Source organism: Mesoplodon densirostris, chromosome 18 (assembly GCF_025265405.1).
Source record: "Mesoplodon densirostris isolate mMesDen1 chromosome 18, mMesDen1 primary haplotype, whole genome shotgun sequence".
In the NCBI taxonomy this organism is placed as follows: Eukaryota; Metazoa; Chordata; class Mammalia; order Artiodactyla; family Ziphiidae; genus Mesoplodon; species Mesoplodon densirostris.
Window position 1 is genome coordinate 11,735,330 of NC_082678.1, and position 26,689 is coordinate 11,762,018.

The following is a 26,689-nucleotide window of genomic DNA, read 5'->3' on the forward strand; positions in this document are numbered from 1 at the left end:
CAGGTAGTGACCTCTGGACTGCCCCTTGAAGAAATAGTTGGCATTTTCCCGGCCTAGGTGGGGGAAGAGCATTCCAGGTAGAGGGAACAGCATACGCAAAAAGCAATGACAGGGCACAGTATGCCTGGAGGACGGTGAGAGATTCAGTGCTGTTCCAAGCAAAGTACACGGGACAGAGGGATAGGAAATGAGGAGAGGGGCGGGGTAATCGAAGGCAAATGCAGTGAGTCAGGAGGCCAAGGATTCTGTGCTTCGATGGCGATCTCAGGCATGGAGGCCATGTTGAAGGCCAGGAGCTTGAGAGCATAAGCTGCCTTCTCACTGGCCTTCTTATTATAACTAGGGTTCTCCTGCTGCTGCTTCTCTCAGAGGAGCCACAGTACATAAACATAAATATTGATATAATCCTTAAGGAACCAGCAAAGGCAAAAAAACATACATCTGCAAATGGCTCTATCACTGGTTAAATGATTCAGTACAAAGTACTGCAGTGAGCAGCCTAGAAGGCAAATAATCCATGAATACACCTTAGGGGGCAGACAGTCATCAATTCAGGGTGGCCTTCCTCTCTTCCTACCTGGGACTCTCTCTTGATTCTCCCACAGGCCCTTTAAAAATACATAAGCATTTAGCACACATGTCATTACCTGGTTTACTTCCAGAGACACCAGGTGGCTTCCTGGTTTCCGACTTCAGCTTAGATGCCAGAATAAATCTCCTAAACCACTCCTCTTTTTCTCGGCCAGTTCTCCCAAAGAGATAGAGTATCTGATCTCGCTGGCCAGATCGTGTTCCCTCCTGAGGGTGGGTTGGCTTCTTAGGGTCCTCGCCTCCCAGCTCTCTCTCAGCTGGTGGCTTTTCTTCAGAAGTCTCTTTATCAGTCTGGGCCTTAGACATAAAGTCATCTTGTCGACCAAGCTCGATACAAATGGGGTACTTTTTATTCCAGATTCGCTTTCGAGCCAAACTTTTAGGCACAAGATAAATCTACAGAGAAAGGGAAAGGATTTACACACTAAATTAAGAATTGGCTACGTTGTGCATTACTACTGTGCAGAGCACAAATGCAGACTTCATAGTATTTTTGACTAAAATGATGAACGTGAAAGAATTACCACCTGTCCATAACATGACTATAGAAACTAGAATCTTTAGAAATGACTTATTCTTCAAAATAATTCCAGAAAGTAGATATTCAAGAATTTTGCAAGAGTTACAAATATCTACGATTTTCAGCTAACAGTAGCAGAATAATTATTTAATGGATTATCATCAACTAAGTTTGGATATCAACTGAGTTTAATGACCCTGGGCCAAACCTAAGCTGGTGGGAAAAAAAGGATTTATCAAATTAGATCTTGATGGGAAGCTCAAGTTTATCAACCACAAGTTAAGAATGAATTTGTCAAAAAACTATTTTAAATAATTCTGCCATTTTGGAGAAACTCAAAGATCACTCACAAGATTTATAAGATAAGAGAACCTATAGCTTTTTGGAATAACAAATAATTTACATTTCTCAAAAGCAGAAGTATACTTTTATCAAAATGTGGTTATTTTGCATAATTTTCCATAATTTTCACATTTACAAAGCTTGCATTAGTTATTAGCCTAACACCACCACACGTGGCTTTTGTTTGACCAAAAAAATTAACTCTCAAAGTCAGAAGAGTGTATGATGCCTTTGCTTCTCAAAGTGTGGTCTGTGGACCAGCAGCATGGATATCACCTGGGAGCTCATAAAAATGCACACTCTCAGGCCCTACTCATAGTTGCTGAATCAGATTCTGTACTTTGAAAGATGCTCAGGTGATTCATATGCACATTAATGTTTGAGAGGCACTGCTCTAAATTACATTAATACTTTAAACACACAACCTTTTAAGGGGAAAAATTACAGTAAAACGTCCAAGATTCCAAATGCTTTTCATTCATCAAAGCTTCCAAATTAGTTGGGCTCACCTTGCTGTCGGACAGGTCGTAGATTTTCTGGCTGATGTAGGTCACCTCTGGCTTTGTTTCATTGTAGCTTGCCCTCCTGGATATATTTTTATTGGGCTTTGAAAGCCTTAAGGTCCCACCCTCAAGTCGAACAAAGACTGAATGTGTCAAAGTCGCATGGTAAGTTTCTGGATCATAGTTGTAAATCTCATTCATCCATCCCTGATGGAGAAAAACTTCCTTTAGTAAAATCAGAATAAACAGACATCTGATTCAATATGAAAGTGATGACCACTCTGGTATTCAGGGCACTGAAACCAAACTTGACTACGATGCAAGTATTAACTTACTGATGACAAGAGGTTGCTGGGACAAGTCGCTTAGCTTGAAGGATAATTGGTGCTGAGGAGTGATTTGGTATGTTTTTGTTAACTAAAAACCTGGATTTAGGGGGAGAATGACAATGTCCATTTTCCTAAATAATTAAAGATTCTTTCCTTTCTTTTCTTTAAAGCTGACAAGCAAATCAGGAAACTCAAAAGTTTAGTTCATGTAAATAGAAGAAGTGTCTCAGCCTGACCTCCTCTGGGGACAAGTAATCCCACCCAGTCTGGCCTTCTTAATTAAGCAGACACAGCCCACCTGCAAACAATCTTTGAAATTTCACAGACCATATTACCTCATGTTACCATACCACTCCCCGTTTCTATCTCAGTGAAATCACATAGTAAAGCAGATGATCGAGACTTAGGCATTAAATAAATCACAGATATGATCAATGGTATGTCAAAATTCAAAGATATGTAGTAACTTAAATGAATAAAGTCGTGTTCCAGGTTCCCCCCCACCCATTAATATAAGTCTAAAAATCAACATATGAGTACAGAGAGCAAACATGTTGAAGGTATGAACAACACACAAAACCCTTACACACAACAAAACAGTGCTAAAGCTAGTCTCATAGCTGTAATCAGTATTCATGATTTAACACTCTGCCAGCCCCACAGTACTTTTTCAGATGATATGGGTCGCCCAGATCTCTTTAAAAGAAGTTCTCCAGGGAATTTTAATAACTGTGTTCCCACTCCCCTCACTTTATGTCTTTGAAATGAGCAGAGAAATGCTGAAGATCACTACAGTAGAGTTGGGATTGTCATTCTTTTCAAGGAATAGCCATTTCCACGGTGAGCATTTGAGTCTCACACTAAAATCTTGAATTGAGAGCCTCGGCAAGTGAGGGATGCTCAAAATTCTCTTTTATTCATTCATCCATTCATCCAAACATGCAGTGAATCTCTCTATGTGCCAAGCAGTGTGTCAGGAGTTGATACAAAGATTTAAAAAACAACAGCATTTTCTCCACACCCTCTCCAGCATTCATTGTTTGTAGATTTTTTGATGATGGCCATTCTGACCGGTGTGAGGTAATACCTCATTGTAGTTTTGATTTGCCTTTCTCTAATGATTACTGATGTTGAGCATGGAGGTTCCTTAAAAAACTAAAAATAGAACTACCATATGACCCAGCAATCCCACTACTGGGCATATACCCTGAGAAAACCATAACTCAAAAAGAGTCATGTACCACAATGTTCACTGCAGCACTATTAACAATAGCCAGTACATGGAAGCAACCTAAGTGTCCATCGACAGATGAATGGATAAAGATGTGACACATATATACAATGGAATATTACTCAACCATAAAAAGAAATGAAATTGAGTTATTTGTAGTGTGGTGGATGGACCTAGAGTCTGTCATACAGAGTGAAGTAAGTCAGAAAGAGAAAAACAAATACTGTATGCTAACACATATATATGGAATCTAAAAAAAAAAAAAAAAAAAAGGTTCTAATGAACCTAGGGGCAGGACAGGAATAAAGATGCAGACGTAGAGGATGGACTTTAGGACACTGGGAGGGGGAAGGGTGAAGCTGGGACCAAGTGAGAGAGAGGCATGGACATATATACACTATCAAATGTAAAACAGATAGCTAGTGGGAAGCAGCTGCATAGCACAGGGAGATCAGCTCGGTGCTCTGCGACCACCTAGAGGGGTGGGATAGGGAGGGTGGGAGGGAGACGCAAGAGGGAGGGAATATGTATACATATAACTGATACACTTTGTTATATAGCAGAAACTAACACAACATTGTAAAGCAATTATACTCCAATAAAGATGTTTAAAAACAACAACAACAACAACAACATTCTTGACCCAAGGGTACACCCAAAACATCAGAGAAGAACTGGTCTTCATTTCACCATCCTATGACCCCACTAGAGTAACTATTAAAAAAAAGTCCTCACAAAGAATATCCTGAGTGTGTTATTGGAAATAAAAATGGACAAGCGCTTCCCTGGTGGCACAGTGGTTGAGAGTCCGCCTGCCGATGCAGGGGACGCGGGTTCGTGCCCCGGTCGGGGAAGATCCCACATGCCGCGGAGCAGCTGGGCCCGTGAGCCATGGCCGCTGAGCCTGCGCGTCCGGAGCCTGTGCTCCACAACGGGAGAGGCCACAACAGTGAGAGGCCCGCGTACCGCAAAAAAAAAAAAAAGAAAAAAAAATGGACAAACATGCTTCTTTATCATTGGGGGTATATGTGTGTGTGTGTGTGTGTGTGTGTGTGTGTGTGTGAAATTTGAGCCAATTATATGGATTTATACACCTCAGTAGATCTTTTGCATGAGCTAGGAATATTTCACCCTCCTCCCAATGAGTCACTGCATCTATTAAAAAATGCTGGATGAGTAAGCAGTGGCCATGGGAAGAGAGTGTAATCTAGGTGTTTGTAAAGAAACAGCAATGAAGCAAAAAAAGGGGACAAGCGATACAGAGCACAGTGAGGCCTGAAGTGGACTGAACTGTCGGAGCATCAGCTTGGGTGGGCTTATTTTGCTAAGTATAGAACTAAGCACGATTTTTGGTTCACAGTTTTTTGTCTTTTTCTTTAGTCTGTTATTATGGTGAAGTACATTCATTGATTTTTGAATGTTGAACAGTTTGCATTCTTGGGAAGATTATGCATGGGTCATGATGTGCTGAAGCTGGACTGTACCAGCTCATGAGAGCTGATTCTACACATCTTTTCCCAACTCCACATTCAGTGACCTTATGTTGGTAACTTGCAACTGGCCATGGTGGGAGATTTACACCATGGAAATCAGTACAAAGAGGGCTTCCCCCACCAACCGGAGAGCCAGTTTACCAGCACAACACTATTATTATCCTTTTTATACATTGCTGAATTTGGTTTGCTAGTGCTTTGTTCATTTGTCCAAGTGCATGAGGGGAGTTGGTCTATAGTCTTTTTGCAATATCTTTTGGTATTATTATCTAGCCTCATAAAATGAGTTGGGAAGTGTTCCTTCTATTTTCTGGAGGAGTTTGTGTAGAATTAATATTTCTTCCTTAAAGGTTTGGTAAATTTGCCATGGAAGCCATGTGGGTCCAGAGTTTTCTTTGTAGAAAGGTTTTAAACTATGAATTCAATTTCTTTAGTTACTATTGGACTATTCAGGTTATCTATTTCTTCTTGAGTGGGCTTTGATAGTTTATCTTATAAGGAAATTTGTTTCATCTAAGTTATCCAGCTTCTGGGCATAATGTTGTTTGTAATATTTCCCTATTATTCTTTTTTTTTTTTTTTTTTTTGCCGTACGCGGGCCTCTCACTGTTGTGGCCTCTCCCGTTGCGGCCTCTCCCGTTGCGGAGCACAGGCTCCGGATGCGCAGGCTCAGCGGCCATGGCTCACGGGCCCAGCCGCTCCGCGGCAGATGGGATCCTCCCAGACCGGGGCACGAACCCGTATCCCCTGCATCGGCAGGCGGACTCTCAACCACTGCGCCACCAGGGAGGCCCTCCCTATTATTCTTTTAATGTCTGTAGAGTCTGTAGTGATGTCCTCTCTTTCAGTCCTGATATTGGTAACATTTCTTCTTTTCTAATATAATCATTTATTGCTATAAATTTCTCTCTAAGCACTGCATCAGCTACAATTTTTGATTTGCTGTATTTTCAATTTTATTCAATTGAAAATATTTTCTACTTTCCCTTGTGACTATCTTTGGACCCATGGCTAATCAGAAGTGTGTTTAATTTCCAAATATTTGCGAATTTTCCAGACATCTTTTGGTTATTGTTTTCTAGTTTACTTCCATTATAGTCAGAGAACTTGCTTTGTATAATTTCAGTTCTTTTCAACTTGTTAAGGTTTGTTTTATGGCCCAGAATATCATCTATCTGGGGAATGTTCCACATACACTAAAAAAAATATGCATTCTGCTGTTGTTGGGTAGAGTTTTCTATAAATGTATTTATTTGTCTTTTTAAACACAAAGATTTTTCGCTAAAGATCTCCTGACATATAATCCACAGTTCTCTTTTTATCCAATTTGGTTGCAGAAAATACTTTCTTACGTATAACAGGTTTACTAGGCTTAAAGTTCTAAAGGCAACTAGATTAATAGAGAACTTAAAGCAGATCTGATTTTTCTAGGCTGCTTCGGAGCCATGCTCAAGGCCAGGTTGAGTTTACATGCAGTGCTACTAAAACCAAGAAGAATCCACGGAGGGAGGGAAGGAGGGACTGGTGTTTAGGAAGTTCTAACAGTCAAGGAACAACTATGAAATTAAAATAGCAACTTGCTATCAGTGTCCTTTATAAGCCATTTGGCCATACGGTCCCCACCTGGGATTGCTCTTTTGAGTCATTTCACTCTGAATGTATACCTCCTGGCTAAAGTAGAGGCTACTTGAGGATGCAGAATATGTGTGATACATTTGTGGGTCCATCACAACATCTTAGCTGAGATGCTCACCCTTTATTTAATGACTTTTGAACTATGATAATCATAATTTGATATGACAAACATTTCTGCAATAATATCTCCATATAAAATATTTTTCATTAGTTCCCAGCTATGTGAGATTATAGTAGACATATAAAAAAGGTAATAGAACTAACACGGTTCTGGAATTTTCGACAAAATTCCCAGCATTACAGTTATCATCTAGTCACCACCAGACTAGAAAGGCTGAAGGGAAAAAAGGACAAGCATTATACTATGAAGTTACTCTTAAATAATAAGACAGCCTCTGAGAAACAGAGTAATTTTTAGAGAATTTCCCCTTTTCGAAGCTTCTGAGACTGGACAGATTATTTGATTTATGAATTAAGAGAAATTTAGGAATAAAAGATTGTTTCTATCCAATTGCTTTCATTTTTTCATTTTCATTTTGCAGAATTATTCAGGGAAGCACTCACTATCCAATGGAAATACAACATGAGCCATAAATGTGCATCATGAAAATATGTAGTTTTAAATTGTCTAGTAGCCACACTAAAAAAGAAAAAAGCATGTGAAATTAATTTTAACAATGGATTTTATTTAACCCAATATGTCCAAATTATCATTTCAACATGTAATAAATATTAAAAATTATTAATAAGATTTTACATTCTTTGTTTTGTACTGTCTTCAAAATCCATTATGTATTTTACACTTAGAGCACATCTCAGTTCAAACTAGCTACACTTCACTGCTCAATGGCCAAATGTGGCTGGTGTCTACTCTACTAGACAGCCCATGCCCAATTCTTGGGTTCCAGCTTTTCAGACCTAGACACTGGGCTCAACCAGAACGGTCCAAACCCTCCTCTTTCCTCTTACTGACACTTCCATACACGCAGGTTTATGCAGTGTTAGTAGGTGCTTTATCTAATTGAATGAGAAGATAATCTACACCTGTCTCCAGGTGAAACATTCTATTTTAGAAATTCAAAACCCCTTTAAAAAGCTAACATCAAATATTAAAAACTCAGGAATAAGAGCAAAAGTAATCTAGGTAAAAGGCTGAAGTTTTTAAAACTCTTATAGTTCTATAAGACCATTAAAAGATACTCAACTTGTGAACAAACTTACATAACACTTTTAGCTTATTCCTTTGATTTTTAGTAGAAAAAAGTCAAGACACAGGCACGCGTGTTGGGACACAAGCCCTGCATCAGCTCATCCGTTTACAGGCCTGCTCAGGTGAAGAGCCATCACTCTGCACTAGTCTAACAAACAGCTGCTCAGTTTTTGTTCCTTATCAAATTCTTACATTTGGTTAACAAGAGCAACTGTTTCCAAGTGCTTCAGGGACTGGTTTTTAGCCACAAAGCCAGGCTCTTGACCCAGCAGCCTGAGCTACCACCTGAGCCCTCTACAGAGTTCTCACTGGGCCACAGCCTGTGTCCGCCCGTGTGGCCACAGTTCTGAGATGAGATGTGGCTGTCCTTCTTTGGTGACGGTTCTGACAGGGACAGGTCACCCTCTACCACGGGCCAAGCTGCGAGAACACTAGAACAGCCTGATTCCCAGGAATATGGAGAAGAGTTTCAAGTCCTCCACAGCTCAAAACCACAGGACTCTGCCTGCCTCACTAGAGGAGACAGTGGTGAGAGGCAGGGGTAGGCTTAGGAAGAGAACCCAGGAGCTGCTTTTCCTTGGGAAAGCCCGAGGGGCAGCAAACTCCCTTCTTCCAGCTGGGATTGGAGCTGGCTTGACCCTCCTCCTCCCAACCCCCATCCTTTCACAATCACCTGTGGCTGAGCTCCAAACACAAAGGCACCTGTGGGTTCTCCTTCCCTTTTATCTTCACATTTCCTCCTTCCTGCGGTACCATTTTCTCCGTGTTAAAAATCTATCAGAGGCTAAAGTCCACAGCTGCCAAAACCAAATAAATACAACTCACAAATCAGGATTTGAACTGCACATCTATTGTGAACAATCATTTGTTAGCTTCAGTGAGTCTGGATCCTTGATCTTACTTGATTACATGAAAGGCTGCTGGTCCAAACACAGCACTGAAGCCAACCCACATCCATTAGCAGAACTGCAAAGAGTCTGACACAATTGGGTTCCAATCCTGGCTTGACCACTTACTGCCTAGTTGGATGATGCTTAGCCTCAGACTCTTGGTTTTCTCCCTGGTAAAAGGGTCCTGCACACCTTACTTCCCAGCTTCATGCCTCCCTGGTCCCCACCTCCCACTCTGCTCAAGCCATAATGACTTTCTCCATGCTAACAGTACCTTATTGAGGTACAGTCTGCGTATAGAAAAGGAACAAATCTCATGCAGATGATTTTTAAAATACTGATATTAATATTCGTTATAAGAGCTGGCATTTAAGCTCACATTATGATCCTGGCTCTCACGTGCATTATCTCCTTTACTTCTGCCAATTCCCTAAGGATTTGCAGGTGAGGAAAGCGGTGAGCGAGGTTAAGAGATTTGCTTAGACAGGGGTTAAAAAAAAAAAAAAGGGGGTCTGTGGAGCGGCAAATCTGGGACTTAAACCAAGTCTGCCTGACTGCGAGGTCCAGGCTCCTACCTCATTTCCACAGCACAGCCCCGCCTTTAGTCTGGCTAACTCCTGGTCAACCCTCAGGTCATGGCAAAGATGATGCTTCTCCTCGGAAGAGTCCCTGATTACCTAGGCTCAGTTCTCTATTACCTTCCTCCTACCACTGTATTCATTAACTGCCTGGTTTACTTAACTACAAACTCCACAAGACAATCACAGTTGTAACAAATGTTTGTCAACTGAATACACAAATGTAGCCTAATTCAGAGGGTGGCTGTGAGGATTAAATAAAATCTGTAAAGCACAAGTAAGTAGGACAGACTGGTGTGCTTATCACAGCCTGTAGGTATAGCTGTGGCTCCACAGGTGGAGAGAAGCAAAGGAATGAGCTGAGATCCTACTAAGTGCAGGGAGCTGTAGGGCTTATTTGAAATAGAAGACTTGGTCCCTGTTCCTGAAGAGAAAAACCAAATTATTATTGCACCAAAGAGCAAAGAACAGGGACTGCCCTGGTGGTGCAGTGGTTAAGAATCTGCCTGCCAACGCAGGGGACACGGGTTCGAGCCCTGGTCCCGGAAGATCCCACATGCCGTGGAGCAACTAAGCCCATGCGCCACAACTACTGGCCTGTGCTCTAGAGCTCGTGAGCCACAATGACCGAGAGGCACAATGACTGAGACTGTGCTCTAGAGCCCCCAAGCCACAACTACTGCGCCCGCATGCTACAACTACTGAGCCCGCGCACCGCAACTACTGAAGTCCACACACCTAGAGCCCGTGCTCTGCAACAAAGAGAAGCCACCACAATGAGAAGCCCGCGTACCGCAACGAAGAGTAGCCCCCGCTCGCCGCAACTAGAGAAAGCCCCGACGCAGCCAAAAATAAATAAAATTAAAAAAAAAAAAGGAGCACAGAACAAGAAAAGAAGTAACCTCAGAAAGACAATGAAGAGTAAAAATCGTTAAAGCTTTTCAGGACAGAAACTGAATTAGCCACTTCTTATCTATAGAGGAGAGGGCAGTGTTGTGACTAGAGCCCAGGTGTCCTGACTCCCACGTAGGGTTCTTTCTGGAACATTACAAGCTTTGATAGGAAACCCGGAGAGAAACGTAAGAGCTGCTGCTTAACCCACATTGTCAGGCATCCAGGATGCAGACTGGCCACTGGGAGGCTCAGGACAACAGGTGGCCAGGCACCACTGCTCTCCGAGTTCCCTGTTCTGCCCCCTAATGCACCCCTAGTGACTCAAATCCAGGTTGCCCTTGCAGGAAGCAATTACCCAGTGCAAACCCTGACTCGTGTGTGTGTGTGTGTGTGTGTGTGTGTGTGTGTGTGTGTGTGTGTGTGTGTGTGTGTGTGTGTGTGTGTGTGTGTGTGTGTGTGTGTGTGTGTGTGTCCGCGCATGCGGCATGTGGGATCATAGTCCCCCGACCAGGGATCCAACCTGCAGCCCCTGCAGCAGAAGCATGGAGTCTTAACCACTGGACCATTAGGGAAGTCCCCTGACTGCCTTTGGATACTACCAATCAGCTAAATTTTACCTGGGGCTTGACCTACTCCCTGCATTAAGCTGCACATGGAATTTCCACACCTAAGCAGCCAAATATCCAATCTTGTGAGCAGTGCAGCAACCCAAGGCCTTCATCGTGTTCCCCAAATAGTGACCAACTGTCCACTGCACAGCTATTCTAAAAGTCTTCACCCTGAATTCCTTACCAAGTAAGATCTTTTTCCAACTTTGTTTTGTTATGTGGGTGGGTCTAAAGAGGTACAGATACAGTTAGCAACTCATTCCATTTCAACAACTCAACTAAAGAACTCAGAGATGCTCTCAACCCACACTAGAGCGTCTCAGACAAGCCTTGTTTCTTTCTGACGCTGGAACTGTCAAAACAGAGACAGTGCCCGCCGCTGGGGGACAATGACCGCAGTCAGCTGGGCTGCAGCTGTCTGGCCGACAGACTGGTCCTGTGATCCCAGTTGTAAAAGGTCAGGGGTTTCTCTTCAATTCTCCGCTGGATTTAGAAGCCATGTCTGGCTGAAAGTACAAACCACAATCTATAAAGGGACTCGTTTAATACTTGGAAAGATTAAAAGCTACAATTAACCTTTTGCAAAATAATAAAGTCTGGAAGAACTATTATTGTGCTCACTTTCAGTTACAGTGCCAATCAGGAGGTCAAGGCCAATGCTCTCTTCGTCACCTTGATGCTGAGCTGACCAGAGAAACGCGCCATCCCTCTGGCCTGAGGACGCAATGGGGATTTCTCTATCTTCAGTGCGTGGGGTGCCTGGGCTGACACCCTCCTGTCATGTGGTTGTGCTGGCCTCAAGGCCCCTGCCACTCAGATCCCCTGCATCATTCCTTCATCTACTCTATCAGGGAAGGAGCAAATCCTAAACATAAGAACAGAGCCAGGACCCAAGGTCCCTTGCTGCTGAAAAACATCTCTGAAAAATCACACAAAAGTGTGATTATTTTTCTTCTGTCCCCCAAACTAAAACATAAGCAGGGCTTTCTCTTTGCCAGGCTCAGACCCTTTTTGATGTGTTAATGGTTTAGAACCAGAGTCATCAGTCAAAACATAATATCACAGATCATGGACCTAGAGAATACGGCAGGAACAGTCTACTAAACTTTACAGAACTTTAGATGCTAATTTGACTTTACCCATGAAAGACAGACCTACAGACAGAACTTACACTATGAATGATAGCCTCAAGCAAATAGTCAACATTCAGAATAAATGCTGCTTGAAGACAGTATCTTAAAAAAAAAAAAAGTCCATTAAAGGAGGGAAGCGCCAGCATCAATACTATCCACATCCTCCAACTGCCTGCTTCAAGGTCACCTTCACAGTAGTGTCACCAGACACACTGGAGTCAGGGCTTAAGCCACAGTCTCTGCCTGGGAAAATGGCCTTTATCCTAGTTTTTCCCATCCTTCAGGGAAGCACCTTGTAAATTCAGGTATGTGACTTGGCAGACAGTGGTAGAGGTAGGAGATAACAAGCATGCAAATTAGACAGAAAAACAACATCATATCAGATGAACCAATAAAATAATCAAGGTCTGAGTTATGTGAATACACGATAAACATTAAATCACATTAACAAGTGTTGAAATTATAAAATAGATCAGCAAGCAAATAAATTAGATCAGCTTTAGATCACATATACTGTCAGTTAAATTTTTTTGAGTATATACTCAGAATGTAGACATTTACTTATAAATTATATACATGTTCTAATATAATACAGCTTTTATAATAATTAAAAAATAGAAATAAAGAGCAAAAAATGAAATAATTAGCCTTTTCACTAACTTTTAGTTATGGCTTTCTGACAGCTTTGTACTGTCTTCAGCTGACACATCAAGGCTCAATATATATACTTAGGGTGAGGCTCACTGTTAATGATAATGGATGTAAATCCGTATTTCAAACAGTCTTCTTGATAATTTCCATGGATTTTGACCAAAGGTCAACATATGGTCATCTGTATGTTAAATATTAGCAAGGCTTATTTACGTTCTTATAGATAAAAAGAGTAAAAATATACACAAAAAGAAACTTTAATATTTTCTTCTTGGATCCTGCCTTCAGCAACCCATTTTGGAGATCACTGAAAGGAGAAACAGAATGAATCAGAGAGTTCACAAGAGCCGCTGGGGCATCAGCACAACAACATGCTCATGCCCTGGGGCCATCTTGCTTACAATCTCCTTGTCTTTGGGGGGATGGCAAACTAAAGGCTAATTATTGCACAATAAGAACAATCTTCGATGGATTTTGTATCTTCTTTATACGTTACATATAAAATTTAGAAGCGAAAAGGTATATAGCATTGATATTTTTTCATGATTAATACCTTACTTTTCAAAAAAAACATGATTTGAGAAATCTCAGACCCACAATGCTCACAGCCTCTCTCTTCACTCCATAGATGACACCTGGAACAAAACCAGAAAGGATGGTCCTCCAATAGCTAGCTGCAATTCACGATGCATTTTCCCAAGGAAATGATGCTACAAACTGCAGTTACCTATAGGTGGACCAGAATTATGGTTCAGCCATGCCGTAAGTTAATAGGTTAAGAGGAAAACTGGCAAAATGTTGATAATTGTTGAAGCTGGGTATTGGATACATGGGGATTCATTATACTTTTCTCTCTACTTTTGTGTATACTTGAAATCCCCTACAATAAAACATTAAAAAATTAAAGATGAAAAAAAATCATGCTGGGGCCGCCTGACATCCTTACCATTGTTCCTGTGTAATTCAGGAAGCATTTTCCCCACAGTTGCTTCTCCAACCAACTCAAAACATGGGGTACCTGCCTGCAAGTGAGAGTGTCTGCACTGAAACACCTCACCCAACAAACTCCCCTAAGCAACAAGGGGCACTGGGAAATAGCCATGATTATAAATGCCAAACACAGAAACTTAAGTGACCCATTAGAAGGGCAGGATATTTTCAGTTAAGTACAACGTGGAAAGAAATACTTTTTTTTATTTCTTGTACTCATTGTATTAAGGATTATAAGAGACCAAAAAAGAGCAACCTTTTTTGGCTGTATGCAGTGAGTCTCTTTTGGCTATATGTAACGAGGCTGTTTTTGCCTTAAAGTTTGCTCACTCTGATTTCTGAAAAGAAAGAATTGCATGAAACTGAGACTAAATTTACAAGTTAGAATTTCTTCTCAAAATTGATAATGTTCTCCCTAAAAAGTATTCTTTTATATGTCAAAACCACAGCCTGTATTTAGGGAATGCAATTATTATAAAAAACCTATCCTTCTTATTAAATATCTAAATATGACATGACCTAAGGAAAAAAGGTTCTCCAAAATTAATTTGTTAGTTTTGCAATGGTGTAAATGTAATATTAGTCAACCTTCTAGGCCATATCTTTCAAAAAGAGACACATCATCACTCCTGAAACCAACACCCTACTGCTGTGTTCTGCAGGTGGTTTATAAGTCTGAGATAAAGAATTTACTCATGAATATAACTCAAAATTACATGTCATACACTCAAACATAAACCCAAGAACCTTTTGAAATCTTCAGGAAGCTTCTCATTATAGACATGTGGAAACTTAGTGTGCAGTAACGGCACTGAATTAAATACAATCATGCCTCAGCATCCAAGGGGGTCTGGTTCCAAGACCCCCCCAGATACCAAAATCCACAGATGCTCAAGCCCCTCATATAAAATGGTGTAGTATTTGCATATAACCTATGCACACCCTTCCCCCATATACTTTATTATTTTTTAAATATTTATTTATTTATTTATTTAGGCTGCACTGGGCCTTAGTTGCGGCATGCAGGATCTTCGTTGCAGCATGCGGGCTTAGTTGCAGCATGCATGGGGGATCTAGTTCCCCAACTAGGGAGCAAACCCGGGCCCCCTGCATTGACAGCATGCAGTCTACCCACTGGACCAGCGAAGTGCCTCCACCCCATATACTTTAAATCATGTCTAGATTACTTATAACACCTAAGACAGTGTAAATGCTATGTAAATGGTTGTAAATACAATGTAAACGCTATGCAAATAGTTGCCAGCATGCAGCAAATTCAAGTTTTGCTTTTTGAAACTTTCTGGAATTTTTTTCCAAATTTTTTTCATCCGCAGCTGGTTGAGTACGGGGACAGGGAACCTGAGGATATGGAGACTGACTGTATACTCCTGGTCATGTGACAAGTACATTCTTGGAAAAGAAAGAGCATCCAACTTGCTTAAGAACACTCAGCAAGGCAAACATCCCAAGTGCAATATGCTGACTCTAAATGCCTCATTCTCCCATTCTTTCCCAGGGTCCCTAGTTCAGGGTATCTAGCTAGTCACCCAAAGTAAAACCCCCGGAAGGTTACCACCTAGGGGTGTTGCTCACAATGCCGCCCTTGGACTCAGTGGCACACACAAGGCCCTGCCAGGAGCTAACTTACCCAGACCCCCATGCTGTAAGTCCCATTAGCTTCTCCTAACATTCTGGTCTTCCCCCGGCTTTCATGCATTCACATGTCACATTATGAATGCAGGTGGCAACATCTTTCTCCTAATTGCTGCTTCGTATTAGCTATGAATTCCCATCATTAAGAACAAGCAGGCTTTGGAGAAGGTTCTGAGAGTTATTCTGTGGACTTTGTGACAGCTCTTTGGCCTCACAGAGGCTTTGACAGCTTCTATTCCAGACAGTAGAGCTGCTGATTGGTGGGGTTAGTGGGGAAGTGGTAGGATACCATGAGGCCTAACCACCCCCACAGCAGTCTTTGAGAAGAGTTACTACTTGGCTGCAAAGTAGTCTTTTTGGCTCACCAGCCCACACTCATCACTGCTGCAGTGTCATTTGTAAACACAAATGTCTGCAGTATGGATGGAATAATAAAATCACCTGGATAAAGTACAGAAAAGCTTTACTTTTCTCCCCCCTTTCCTTGTCATGTGAAGGCACATCAAAAAAAAAAAAAAAAAAAAAAAAAAACCTGCAACGCTTCTTGAATTGTTTATGAAGCCAATAAAGGAACCAGACTCTCAGTCCAGGCTGCAAGGACTGCCTGGGCCCATCGATGAGAACTTATATGGTTCAGAGGTTTAAAACCACATGGTCTCCTAAAACAGTCCCGAGCACCAAGCTCCCCGCCTGACTGGTTTATGGGCTTCCAGATGTAGTCTACTTAGGGCAGGAAGTATGCAGGATCAAGAGGCTAGGCCTCTGTACTAGAGAGTTTTATCACAGAGTGAGGTTTTACAGCTTCCTGTATCAGTGAATGTTTAAATTATTTTTCCATACCTGCCCTCAAGAATTGCATCATAACCCTTATAAAAAACCAACTAAATAGCATCAGATGCACAGAAAATAACTCAAACCAGCTGACGAATCCCTGGAATCAAGCCATACTCAAAAAGTGACTCTTTCAACTCCCCCCAGAAACAGGTTCACAGAACCGTTTTATACAGAAACCAAGGCCCGGGACTTCCCTGATGGTGCAGTGGTTAAGAATCCGCCTGCCAATGCAGGAGACATGGGTTCGAGCCCTCGTCCGGGAAGATCCCAAATGCCGTGGAGCAACTAAGCCCGTGCGCCACAACTACTGAACCTGCGCTCTAGAGCCCGTGAGCCACAACTACTGAGCCCGCATGCCACAACTACTGAAGCCCATGCGCCTAGACCCCATGCTCCACAACAAGAGAAGCCACCGCAATGAGAAGCCTACGTACCACAATGAAGAGCAGCCCCCCACTCGCCGCAACTAGGGAAAAGCCCACGTGCAGCAACAAAGACCCAAACCAGCCAAAGATAAATAAATTTATTAAAAAAAGAAACAAACAAAAAAACATTTATCCCAGGCATCAAGGGAGAAACACCTTCCTTAAAGAAAAGAAAGAAAGAAAGAAAGAAAAAGAAAGAAAGAAAGAAAGAAAGAAAGGAAGGAAGGAAAAAGAGTCAGTCCTGCATGGCTCCCCTATTCACTAGCTACGTGACCTTGGGCAAGTAACTTCCCTCTCTGTGCCTTCATGTCCTCATGAGCACACAACTTAACTGAAAAGGGCTGTGATGAGGATTAAATGAGATAATATACCCAACGCTCAGCCCTCTGCTGGTGCTCAGCATCGTAGTGCTGCCTTTACTGTTTCAATGATCAGATCAAAACAACCACACTGTGCTATAACTTTGTCATCCTCTGTGTAGGTAGTAAGTTCCTGATTAATCAGTAGATTACTTAGTAAACTGGACTCAGCATTAAAGATTGACTGGATTAAAAGTAAAATCTTCCCAAGACAATTAAGAGCTCGAACTAGTTTAAACTGAATACTGCAGTCAGTCATTAGGCACTGAGTTAATGTAAGTACCATTTTTCTTTGCTAAAGTTAGCGCTAACTTCCTTAGAGGGCATGTAATTCAGGTAGTCACGGCACCACCCTATCAAAAAAGTTTAGCAACCATGCATAATGAGTCACTTTTGCTCCACTTCTTATATTAATGCTAAGCTTAAGTGTGCCATAGCCTCAAGATTCAGCACCAGCTTCTCTTAAAAAAGAAACAGTCTCATAACATATTGCCATGTGAAAGGGAAAAAAAAAAATTGAACTGCAAAACACAGGCATACCTCATTTTATTGTGTTTTGCTTTACTAAGCTTCATTGATGTTGTATTTCTTGCAAATTGAAGGTCTGTGGCAACCCGGCATTGTCAGGTGATGGTTAACATTTTTTAGCAATAACTTTTTAAAAAAACTTATTTTATTGAAGTATAGTTTATTTATAATATTGTGTAGCAATGAAGTATTTTTAAATTAAGATATATATACTGTTTTTTTAGACAGAATGCTATTGCACACTTAACAGAGGACAGTACAGTGTAAACATAACTTTTATATGCACTGGGAAACCAAAAATTCGTGTGACTCCCTTACTGCAATATTTTGCTTTATTGTGGTGCTCTGGAACCAAACCTGCAATATCTCTGAGATACGCCTGTACATGATCCCATTAAATCAAAACAAAAAGAGTGCATGAGTGTGAATGTGTATGATATATGTACTCATACATGCAGAAATGTAGGAAAAAACAAGGATATATACCAAATATATATGTACATATATGTATATATTATATATTAACTATAATTCCTTCCCACTAGTGTGATAAAGAGTATCTATTTCCTTTGGGTTTTCTGTGGTTTTTTTAAACATTGATAGTGCTTTTTTTTTAAATAAGGAAAAAAGGTTATGAAATTAAAAAACAAAACAAGACAAACAGTATTTTGGACCCTGAGAGTTCTTCCCCTTGTTTTGTTGTGGGGTTTTTGTTTTCGTTTTTGTGTTGTAATAAATAGAGATCATGGTGCCATTTTTTGAGCACTCATTTAGACAGAGAGGAGGACAAACCTATTAACAGAGAAACCAAACAAGCTTTGAATTATAAAAAAATTATCAAAAAAACAGAAAATAACAAGTGTTGGCAAGGATGTGGAGAAACTGGAATCCTCGTACACTATTGGTGGGAATGTAAAATGGTACATCCACGGTGGAAAATAGTATGGCAGTTCCTCAAAATATCAAAATTAAATTACCATATGATCCATCAATTTCACTTCTGGGTACATACCCCAAAGAATTGAAAGCAGGGTCTTGAAAACCTGTTTATACACCCACGTTCATAGCAGCATTACTCACAATAGCAAAAATGCGGAAACAACCCAGTGTCCACCAACAGATGAATGGACAAGCAAAATGTAGTAAGTATAGACATACAATGGAATATTATTCAGCCTTTAAAAAGGAACAAAATTCTGCAATAGGCTACAACAGGTAAGAACCTTGTGGACATTATTCCAAGCGAAACAAGACAGTCACAAAAAGACAAATACTGTGTGATTCCACTAATATGACATACTTCGAGTATTCAAAATAAAAAAAAAAAAACAGAAAATAAAACGGTGGTTACCAGGAGCTAGGCAGAGCGGAAAATAGGGAGTTATTGTTTAATGGGTTCAGAGTTTCAGTTTTACAAGCTGGATGGTAGTGATGGCTGTACAACAATGTGAATGAATATTAAGTATAGTACCGCTGAACTGTACACTTAAAAATGGTTAAGATGGTAAATTCTGTTAGGTGTATTTTACCAAAATTAAAAAATATATATACAAAGAAGTGTGTATGTGCCTATGACTTATGACCTATACAAGCTACAGCTGTACTTCTATATGGTATATACTGTGAAACACACAACAACCAGAAACTTTTTAAATATGCAGAAATAAACAAAATGGAAGTTCTAGTAGTTTCTTTCTGCACCCTAGTGGTTTGCCTCGGGCGCCCCTCAGGAGGCCCGAATCCTGAGATCTGACGTGCACGGGAAGGTGATGCCTCCTTCTCGAGCCCAGACCCCACTGTGCACAGAGCACAGAGCAGTGCCAGCAGTGGCCCACCCCTGACGTTAGTCTGCCTTCTCTTCCTCCGTCCCTTCTCTTGCATTCCAGGAGTATTTAACCCTGCTCCGAGGTCTCAAGGATATTTAATCCTAACAGACTCAGCTATAACGAATCCTGAGCAAGTAGCAAATCCCTGGCAACTTTACAGAGAGAGACCGGAATGGAAACTGGATGGAAACGCTACTCTCCAGAGCCATGGAGAGCCTTGAAAAACCACATGGTGAACTGGCAAAACCTGAACTAGAATGAGGTTTACCAAACAAGTCTCTTGGGTGCCTGGAGAATGAACAGATCCCAAAGTCTTAAAAACACTGCTTGGGCAAAAACCTGTGACAATGAACTAAAAGAATAAAGTCAGATCTAAAATGAGGCTGGATGCCAGCCGGCTACTGCGGAGAGGCTTACCTTCAGTATCTCAGGTTCTTTGATATCCAGAGACCTCGGGTTCCAGTGTTGTAGATTTTTATGTAATCTGTGATATTTAGGAGCACTTGGTGGTGTAAAAAACCAAATCACGCAAACTGCAGTCATGAATCCAAGGCCAATGCCCAGAAAGAGTCCACTCACGTACTGGGGGAGGGGGAGGATGAGGTACGCATAGACACACATGACAAAGAAGCCCAGCATCTTCACGGGCAATTCGGGGTGCTGCATGGCCGAGTCCACCTCGTGGTCACTGTCCAGAGCCGTGCCATCGTCCGCCAGCACCTCTGGCTTGAGAGGGACTTCTGAGAGCCTCTCAACTTTACTGTCTCCTTCCGCTTCCAAATCAAAGTCCTCAGTGTACAGTTCGCAAAACTCTTCATCTTCTTTGCTCACCAAGGCAGACAGAGAGCATCTCTCAAGAACCAGAGAGCTGGTCTTCAGGCCTACCTCCTTCAGACTGCTCCCCTGAGAACTCTTCGGTTGTGCCTCTCTCGCGGGGTCCTCGGAGGACTGGGGATGGTCACTCCCGGGGACGCCGGGGTCGCTCCCCAAGCCCTCTCCCTCGGAGTCACACTCCTCCTCCTTGATGCTGTAGTTGTTATTGCTTTCCAAGTGACCGTTCAGGCTGGACAGATTGGAGAGCTCTGAAGCACTTGAAGATAAGGCTTTGGGCCTATGGCTGCCACTTTCTTCCCCTATAATTTTACTAAAAAGCTGAAAAGGGTCATATATGACTTCGGAAAGGCGTCGCTTAGTGTCTTCGATTTTCGCCTCCATTTCGGGCACTTTAAAAAAGGAGCGTGTATCGGAAGGCGACGTCAGAGGGGAAGAGGGTGCAGTTTTGGAATCTCCACCTGTGTTTCGTGGCTGCGTGAACTGCTTGAACAGGTGCAAATTCAGCTTGGAGTCGGGTGGCTTGTACGACACGTTATCTGACTCCTGCCTGGAGGTGTCGGTGGACAGAGACTTGACTAACGTCTTCATCAAGTGCCGGTGCCGTGGGGGGTGGGGGGATTCTTTTGGCTCCACCTCGGTCGACAGGGACTTCACGAGGCTCATGAAGGGCTTTGCGCTGGAAAGGGTGGAGGACGAGGCACTGGGTGGGAGGATGGGAGACCTGGAAGGTGAGGACAGCGGGGAGGAAGAACTGGTTTTCTGCTCAGAAAGGGACGACACGCTGGGAGAGCTAGCTAAGGGCCCCGACGAAGACGAGCCCGGGGACAGAGCCAATGGCACCGTGCTTAATACTTGTGCTGCTGCAGGAGGGGGCTCCAGCAGCTTTGCAGTGTTCTCAGAGACGGGCAAGATGGCAGGGGACACGGACAGTCCATCTGCCAGGATGAGCTGGGCGCCAGGGCCAGAGGGGTCATGGCCACCACGGGGCTCAAGATAGAGGTCTTCCTTGGCTTCGAGCCCCGTTACAATGCTTTGGTCGTCCAGCCCCTCCTCCAGGTACTCCCTGAACTCCTCCTCCTCTTCCTCCTCCTCCTCCCCGGATGCCAAGAAGTGGATGGCGATAGTGTCTCGGGACACGGACCTCTGCACGTGTACTCTGGGGGCTGACGGTTTTGGCATGTCAATGGTTTTTTCGGCATGGCGACCATTCAGACTTGTCATCGCCGGCTTCACAAGGGCTCAGGCTCTGTGAAAACAGCGAGAAAACCAGAAGTCAGAAAGCGGTTTCTCCACGGGACACGCTGTCGTGTGTGGACAGGAATGCAGATGAAGCTCACTTCTAAATGGTGATTATGCTTTTACTTGGCAGATGGCCACTGTTTTTACTTGAGCAGGTTTAATGGTTTACTTTTCATCAGATAAATTCCAGTTAGGCATTCTCTTTTATGAGCAAACTACAAACAAGTGTTATAAACCCCATACAATCTGTTTTCCTTCACAACATCTAACTCATCGTTTCCTCCCTCTTAACTGGCTCATTTCTATCAGGAATTCTATATTGCAAGGCTTGAAAGACCTGCACAACAGTTGCTACCAGTATTACTTCAGAAGTCCAACAGGATAAAATGCAGCATCCTGGCGATTTTGAGGATCTTGGAATAAAAATTTCACCAGTGGTTTTCCAGCTATAAAAAGCTAATTCTGGAGGGTTACTGCTTTCATTGCAATTTTCACAGCAATCCTAACAATTCTTTGGCGTCTCCCACCAATTCTCATATATCTTGCCACTGCATATATGGAGCAAAGTATCCAAGGGTGGTAAGGGAAATCTGCAAACTAACTGCTGTGATCTGTCGGCTTCTTTATTCCCCAAATGGTAGGTACCCTAAGGCCAGAGTATTTAGGCAGCCACGAAGACATGGCCATTTTCTGAGGCTTCAAGATAAAGCAAACTTGTATTTTAAACTGAATCCAAGAATCAAAGGGCAGGAAAATGAAGTCTCAATGCTGCAACCCACCACCAACTGAGAACTCTGCTAAGAGCTAGGGCGAGAGACATGGAGGCTATGCTTTCTGCCCTTCAGGAGCTTAGTTGCTGGAGAGAAAACACACCTGAAAAGCTGGGCAGAAAAACAAAAGAAGCCAAGCGCACCCTGTGACACCCAGTGCATTACATCTCCCCCTATTCACTTACAGCCCATTTATTGGGAACAAGGCATCATGACAGGTCCTACAAGAGGGAAATGAACACAATCTGGAAAGAAACCCCATCAAAGGAGCTAAAAAGCACTTGAGGAGTGACCTTCAGGCATTCTGAGGAGGGTGAGAGCAGGGTGGACGGTAGGACACCCGCTCGCTCTTTTAAACTGAGGGGTAGGTTGTGGCTAAATGGGTGTGACTAGAAAGAAGGGACAAAGGCATGAAGATGAGCACAGGCATGGTGTGTCCTGACACATGGGTCTATTCTCCCTGTCCAGGATGGAGGGTGGGTATTGGAGAGCGGGGGGAGACCACCAGTACAAGAGAGGCATCATGCGAGAGAGGAAAGAGCAGCCTTGGGACCAGGAAATAGGGCTTCTGATACTTGCTCCTTTTCCAGCTGATTCTGTGGGACCTTGAACAAGCCAAGACCTCTACGGGTCTCAGAATCTTCATCTGTTAAACGAGGCACCAAGAGTCCTTTCCAAATCTAAAGCCCTACGTTTATGTTTACAGGTGATGGTACACAACCCAATCTGATATACTCACACAAGTAGTCTGCCATAGACAATCAACATTATGTTGCTTGCTTGTTTCTTTTTTTTCTTTTCTTTTTAAAAATACTTATTTATTTATTTATTTATTTATTTGGCTGTGCCGGGTCTTAGTTGTGGCACGCAGGATCTTCGTAGCAGCATGTGGGATCTTTAGTTGCGGCATGTGGGACCTAGTTCCCTGACCAGGGCTCGAACCTGGGCCCCCTGCATTGGGAGTGCAGAGTCTTAGCCACTGGACCACCAGGGAAGTCCCTTGCTTGTTTCTTTAATTTGAAAAACTCCTATAGTTAAGTCTTCCACCAAATACTCATGTTCAAAATGCTAGCAACTGATACTACCAACAAGAGAAAAGGTAAACCTGTGTGTGTGTTGAGGGGATGGTGGGGGGGGGACCTGGGGCGGGTGGGCAAGAAAAACTATTTCCTAGAAACAGGAAATAACCCAGCGATGACAAGAATTACAGTTCAAGGGCCCAGTCACAACAAGGACACATCTGAAACAACACATTTTCAGTATCAACACTTGAGAGAAATTACTTTCATAAAAATTTTTCAACAGAGTTTTGCCCAAGCTCATTCATGACCCTCAGGCTCTCCTATCCCCATTGGATCCAAGAAAAGGGAATGATCTCAATCAATCAGACAAAGCAATTTAAATCCAGGAGCTGGCGGCAAGCTAGAAAGACACAGCCTCGGGTCCAGGACAATCCTTCCCTGTTATCTCAAAGCCAACAGGTTTGTTGGCTTAGTGAGAAGAAAAATACCAAGCGCAACACACATATTTCACTTTACTGTCACCCGCTTTTATAAGGGTAATTTTAAAAGAAAATTACAGAGGTAATTTTAAAAGTCTGGTATTTGATAATCCTCAATAGGCTGAAAAATCAGCTTTATTTAAATTGCTTTAATAACATTAAGGATGATCTGAAAGGCTCTGCTGCTCTGAGGCTGCTTCACTGGTAGTAAAAGTGCAGTCACAGTTGGGCACAGGTGCACATACAGAGAGCATGACTGGGGGGCTGAACAGTGTGAGTCAGTCCTCTGAGGAGCAAGGCAAGAGTGGAGAGGCTCTTTTATAGTTGAGGGTGGGATGGCCTGGGGGTCCACAGGCAGAGTCAGGCCCAGTCCAGGGCCACAGGGCCAAACAGCAGTGTGTCCAGGAGCCTGTGGTCTCAGCAGCCTGGGTCCTGGAGAACAGTGCGCTGGCACCTGCCCAGGAAGGGCCATCAGGGGCCGATCTGCCCAAACCTCCAACACATAGTCGGGCCCCCTGGCTTGCCAGTTAAAGGGACCTCTGCTGATCTCTGACTAGACTGTCTTCAGGTCTTGTTGGGCTGCACCCTGCAGGCCTACAGCCCTGTGCTCACCCCGCTTCAAGACAGAAGAAAGACCCTGGAGGCAGCTACGGAGACATCAATGGTTTAACGATGGGGAAGCTTATCTATCTGAAGCAAGGTTCTGAAGCGACACCCCACCTGGGTGGTGGGCGGTGGGCAGGACATGGCAGCAGTCTTCACTCACAGGGGGAACGGGAGACAGCCAGTTATAGGGGGAACTTATGTCAGGTTTGCTCATTGGTTACCAGGGAAACTAGCAGTGGGGCGTGCCCCTCACCGCCCTTTTCATAAGAACAATCACTAACTGGGGCCTGGGGCAAGCATGCAGGAAGGTCAGTCATGTGAGTAGAGTGTGTGTGAAGCAGGCGCAGGTCGGGCTGGGGATGTACAGAGAGCAAGAGAACAGCCATCTTGAGTGGCCTGACCGCAGAGGTCTGTGTCAGCCAATTGGGCCTGAGCTGGGCCCCATAGAGAGCTAGGTGCCAGGCAAACAGCTGGAGTACGTAGTCTGGCTCACCATGGCTAATGTCTTTCTCCAGGGCTCAGGCAGTGGCTTCAGAGGTTTAGAGTAACCTCCCTCACATCCATGCTGACCAAAGTCTAGCTCCACCTCACTAGTTTTGTACTAAAACATGCCATGTGAGGCTAGAGCAGCACTACTACTTTTTAAATATAAGAAAATCTTAGGGCTCTGTTTGCTTATCTGCAAATGAGGGGGTTAGACCAGATAAACAAAGACTGCTTCTAGGACCCAAACTGCTGGATAACTGTGTGTCCTGGAACTCGAGTCCCTGGTTTGGGTTCTAGACAAACCATCAAGTGGCCACTCCTTCCTCCTCCTGGGGAGTCCTCCAAGCCTCCTCCTCTCCATCCTTCAATGGCTGGCGGCTGGGGCCTGTAAAACTGACCATCCCACAGTCACAGCACTGCAGGACAGCCAAGATCAAGAGGAAAAGCACCTGACTGTTGTCCAGGAACTTTACGTGGTTGGTCCAAGGACACAGCACTGAATGAGGAGGGGACGGGGAGACGGTTAGACACGGGCTTTTTTTTTTTTGCGGTACGCGGGCCTCTCACTGCTGTGGCCTTTACCGTTGCGGAGCACAGGCTCCTGACGCGCAGGCTCAGCGGCCATGGCTCACGGGCCCAGCCGCTCCGCGGCACGTGGGATCTTCCCGGACTGGGGAACGAACCCGTGTCCCCTGCATTGGCAGGCGGACTCTCAACCACTGTGCCACCAGGGAAGCCCAAGACACAGGCTTTTGACACTCATGTCCTGATGTCTTTGCCACCACAGCAATCTGTCTCCTCAAGAATGGCATGGACACTCATTATGATTGCTTGTCCCGGCCTTGGTACCTGCCTTCCGTGTTCTGGCATGAACAGCTCTACCAGGAACAAAAAGCTCAGTTCTCGACAGCTAGCATGTGATTAGCAGGATTGGGAAATAAGAATTCGTTATCCATCTGTCAAGCTAGTATCATAAAAAAGTAGCCTCCTGCCCTTTGCTATCTTAATTCAATTATAACCAGGCTCAAAAAAAAAAGGGGGGGACAACCTTATCTGAAGCCCTCAGGAATTGAAATGTCGAAAAAGGTCATTTCTCACCCAGCAGGTCTCCTTCTTCCAAAGCCACCAGGACAAGACCGTGGGTTTTAACACTGATTTTGAGTCTTGTGAGGGGAGGGCCTATAGCTCACATTGTCATATAGGATGATTTTCTGCCAGAGATATGTTTAAACAGAAGTCTGATTTGGGGCTTCCCTGGTGGCGCAGTGGTTGAGAGTCCGCCTGCCGATGCAGGGGACACGGGTTCGTGCCCCGGTCCGGGAAGATCCCACGTGCCGTGGAGTGGCTGGGCCCGTGAGCCATGGCCGCTGAGCCTGCGCGTCCGGAGCCTGTGCTCCGCAACGGTAGAGGCCACAACAGTGAGAGGCCCGCGTGCCGCAAAAAAAAAAAAAAAGTCTGATTTGGTCATGAGCAAAGTGGTGCTAAAGATTAACCCCGTCCAGCCTCAGAATGCATGGGGGTGGCAGAGGCAACGTTGACAAACCGAAGCCGGAGGTCTGGTGTCTGGGAATACAGGCTCCATCATCAGGTCCACCACTCTGCTGAAAACAACTAACAATGAAATCCATATTTTTTTAAAAATCTGAAAAGCACTGAAGCTTCAACAACTGAGTAAGGAACCACCAGGCCAAAAGGAATTAAGAACCCCAGAGGGATAAGCCCTACAGAAGCCGCTCTTGACCTCAAAACACTGGATGATTCTGGCAAATTGGAACCTTCATCTTGTGGATCTCCTGAGCAGAAATCAAAGTTCAGGGCTGGCTGAGGTGGAGCCGTTAACTGGAGACTGTTCCACAATGAGATGGAATGCCAAAGGGCTACATCTATCTACCTGGTAGTAGATGAACCAGAAGCAAAACAGCCCTCACTTAGACCTGAGAGCTTCGAGGACATTAAGCTAAGTGAAGTAAGCCAGTCACACAAAAAAATGGATACTGTATGATTCCACTTATGTGAGCTAGCTAAAGTAG

General features: G+C 43.5%; 1 protein-coding gene and 1 non-coding gene across 2 annotated transcripts in view; both read right to left on the reverse strand.

Annotated features, from left to right (window-relative positions):
- TEX2 (testis expressed 2) overlaps positions 1–26,689 on the reverse strand; it is a 110,707-nt gene that overhangs the window by 40,231 nt on the left and 43,787 nt on the right. The window contains exons 2-4 of the mRNA XM_060081520.1: positions 19,641–21,303; positions 1,963–2,163; positions 648–987 (exon numbers count right to left, since the gene is read on the reverse strand). Of these exons, the coding sequence (XP_059937503.1) occupies positions 648–987; positions 1,963–2,163; positions 19,641–21,278 (2,179 nt within the window). The 5' untranslated portion in view covers positions 21,279–21,303. The remainder of the gene's footprint in view (positions 1–647; positions 988–1,962; positions 2,164–19,640; positions 21,304–26,689) is intronic.
- TRNAG-CCC (transfer RNA glycine (anticodon CCC)) lies at positions 22,988–23,060 on the reverse strand. Its single transcript has one exon. It is a non-coding gene; the product is annotated as a tRNA-Gly (tRNA).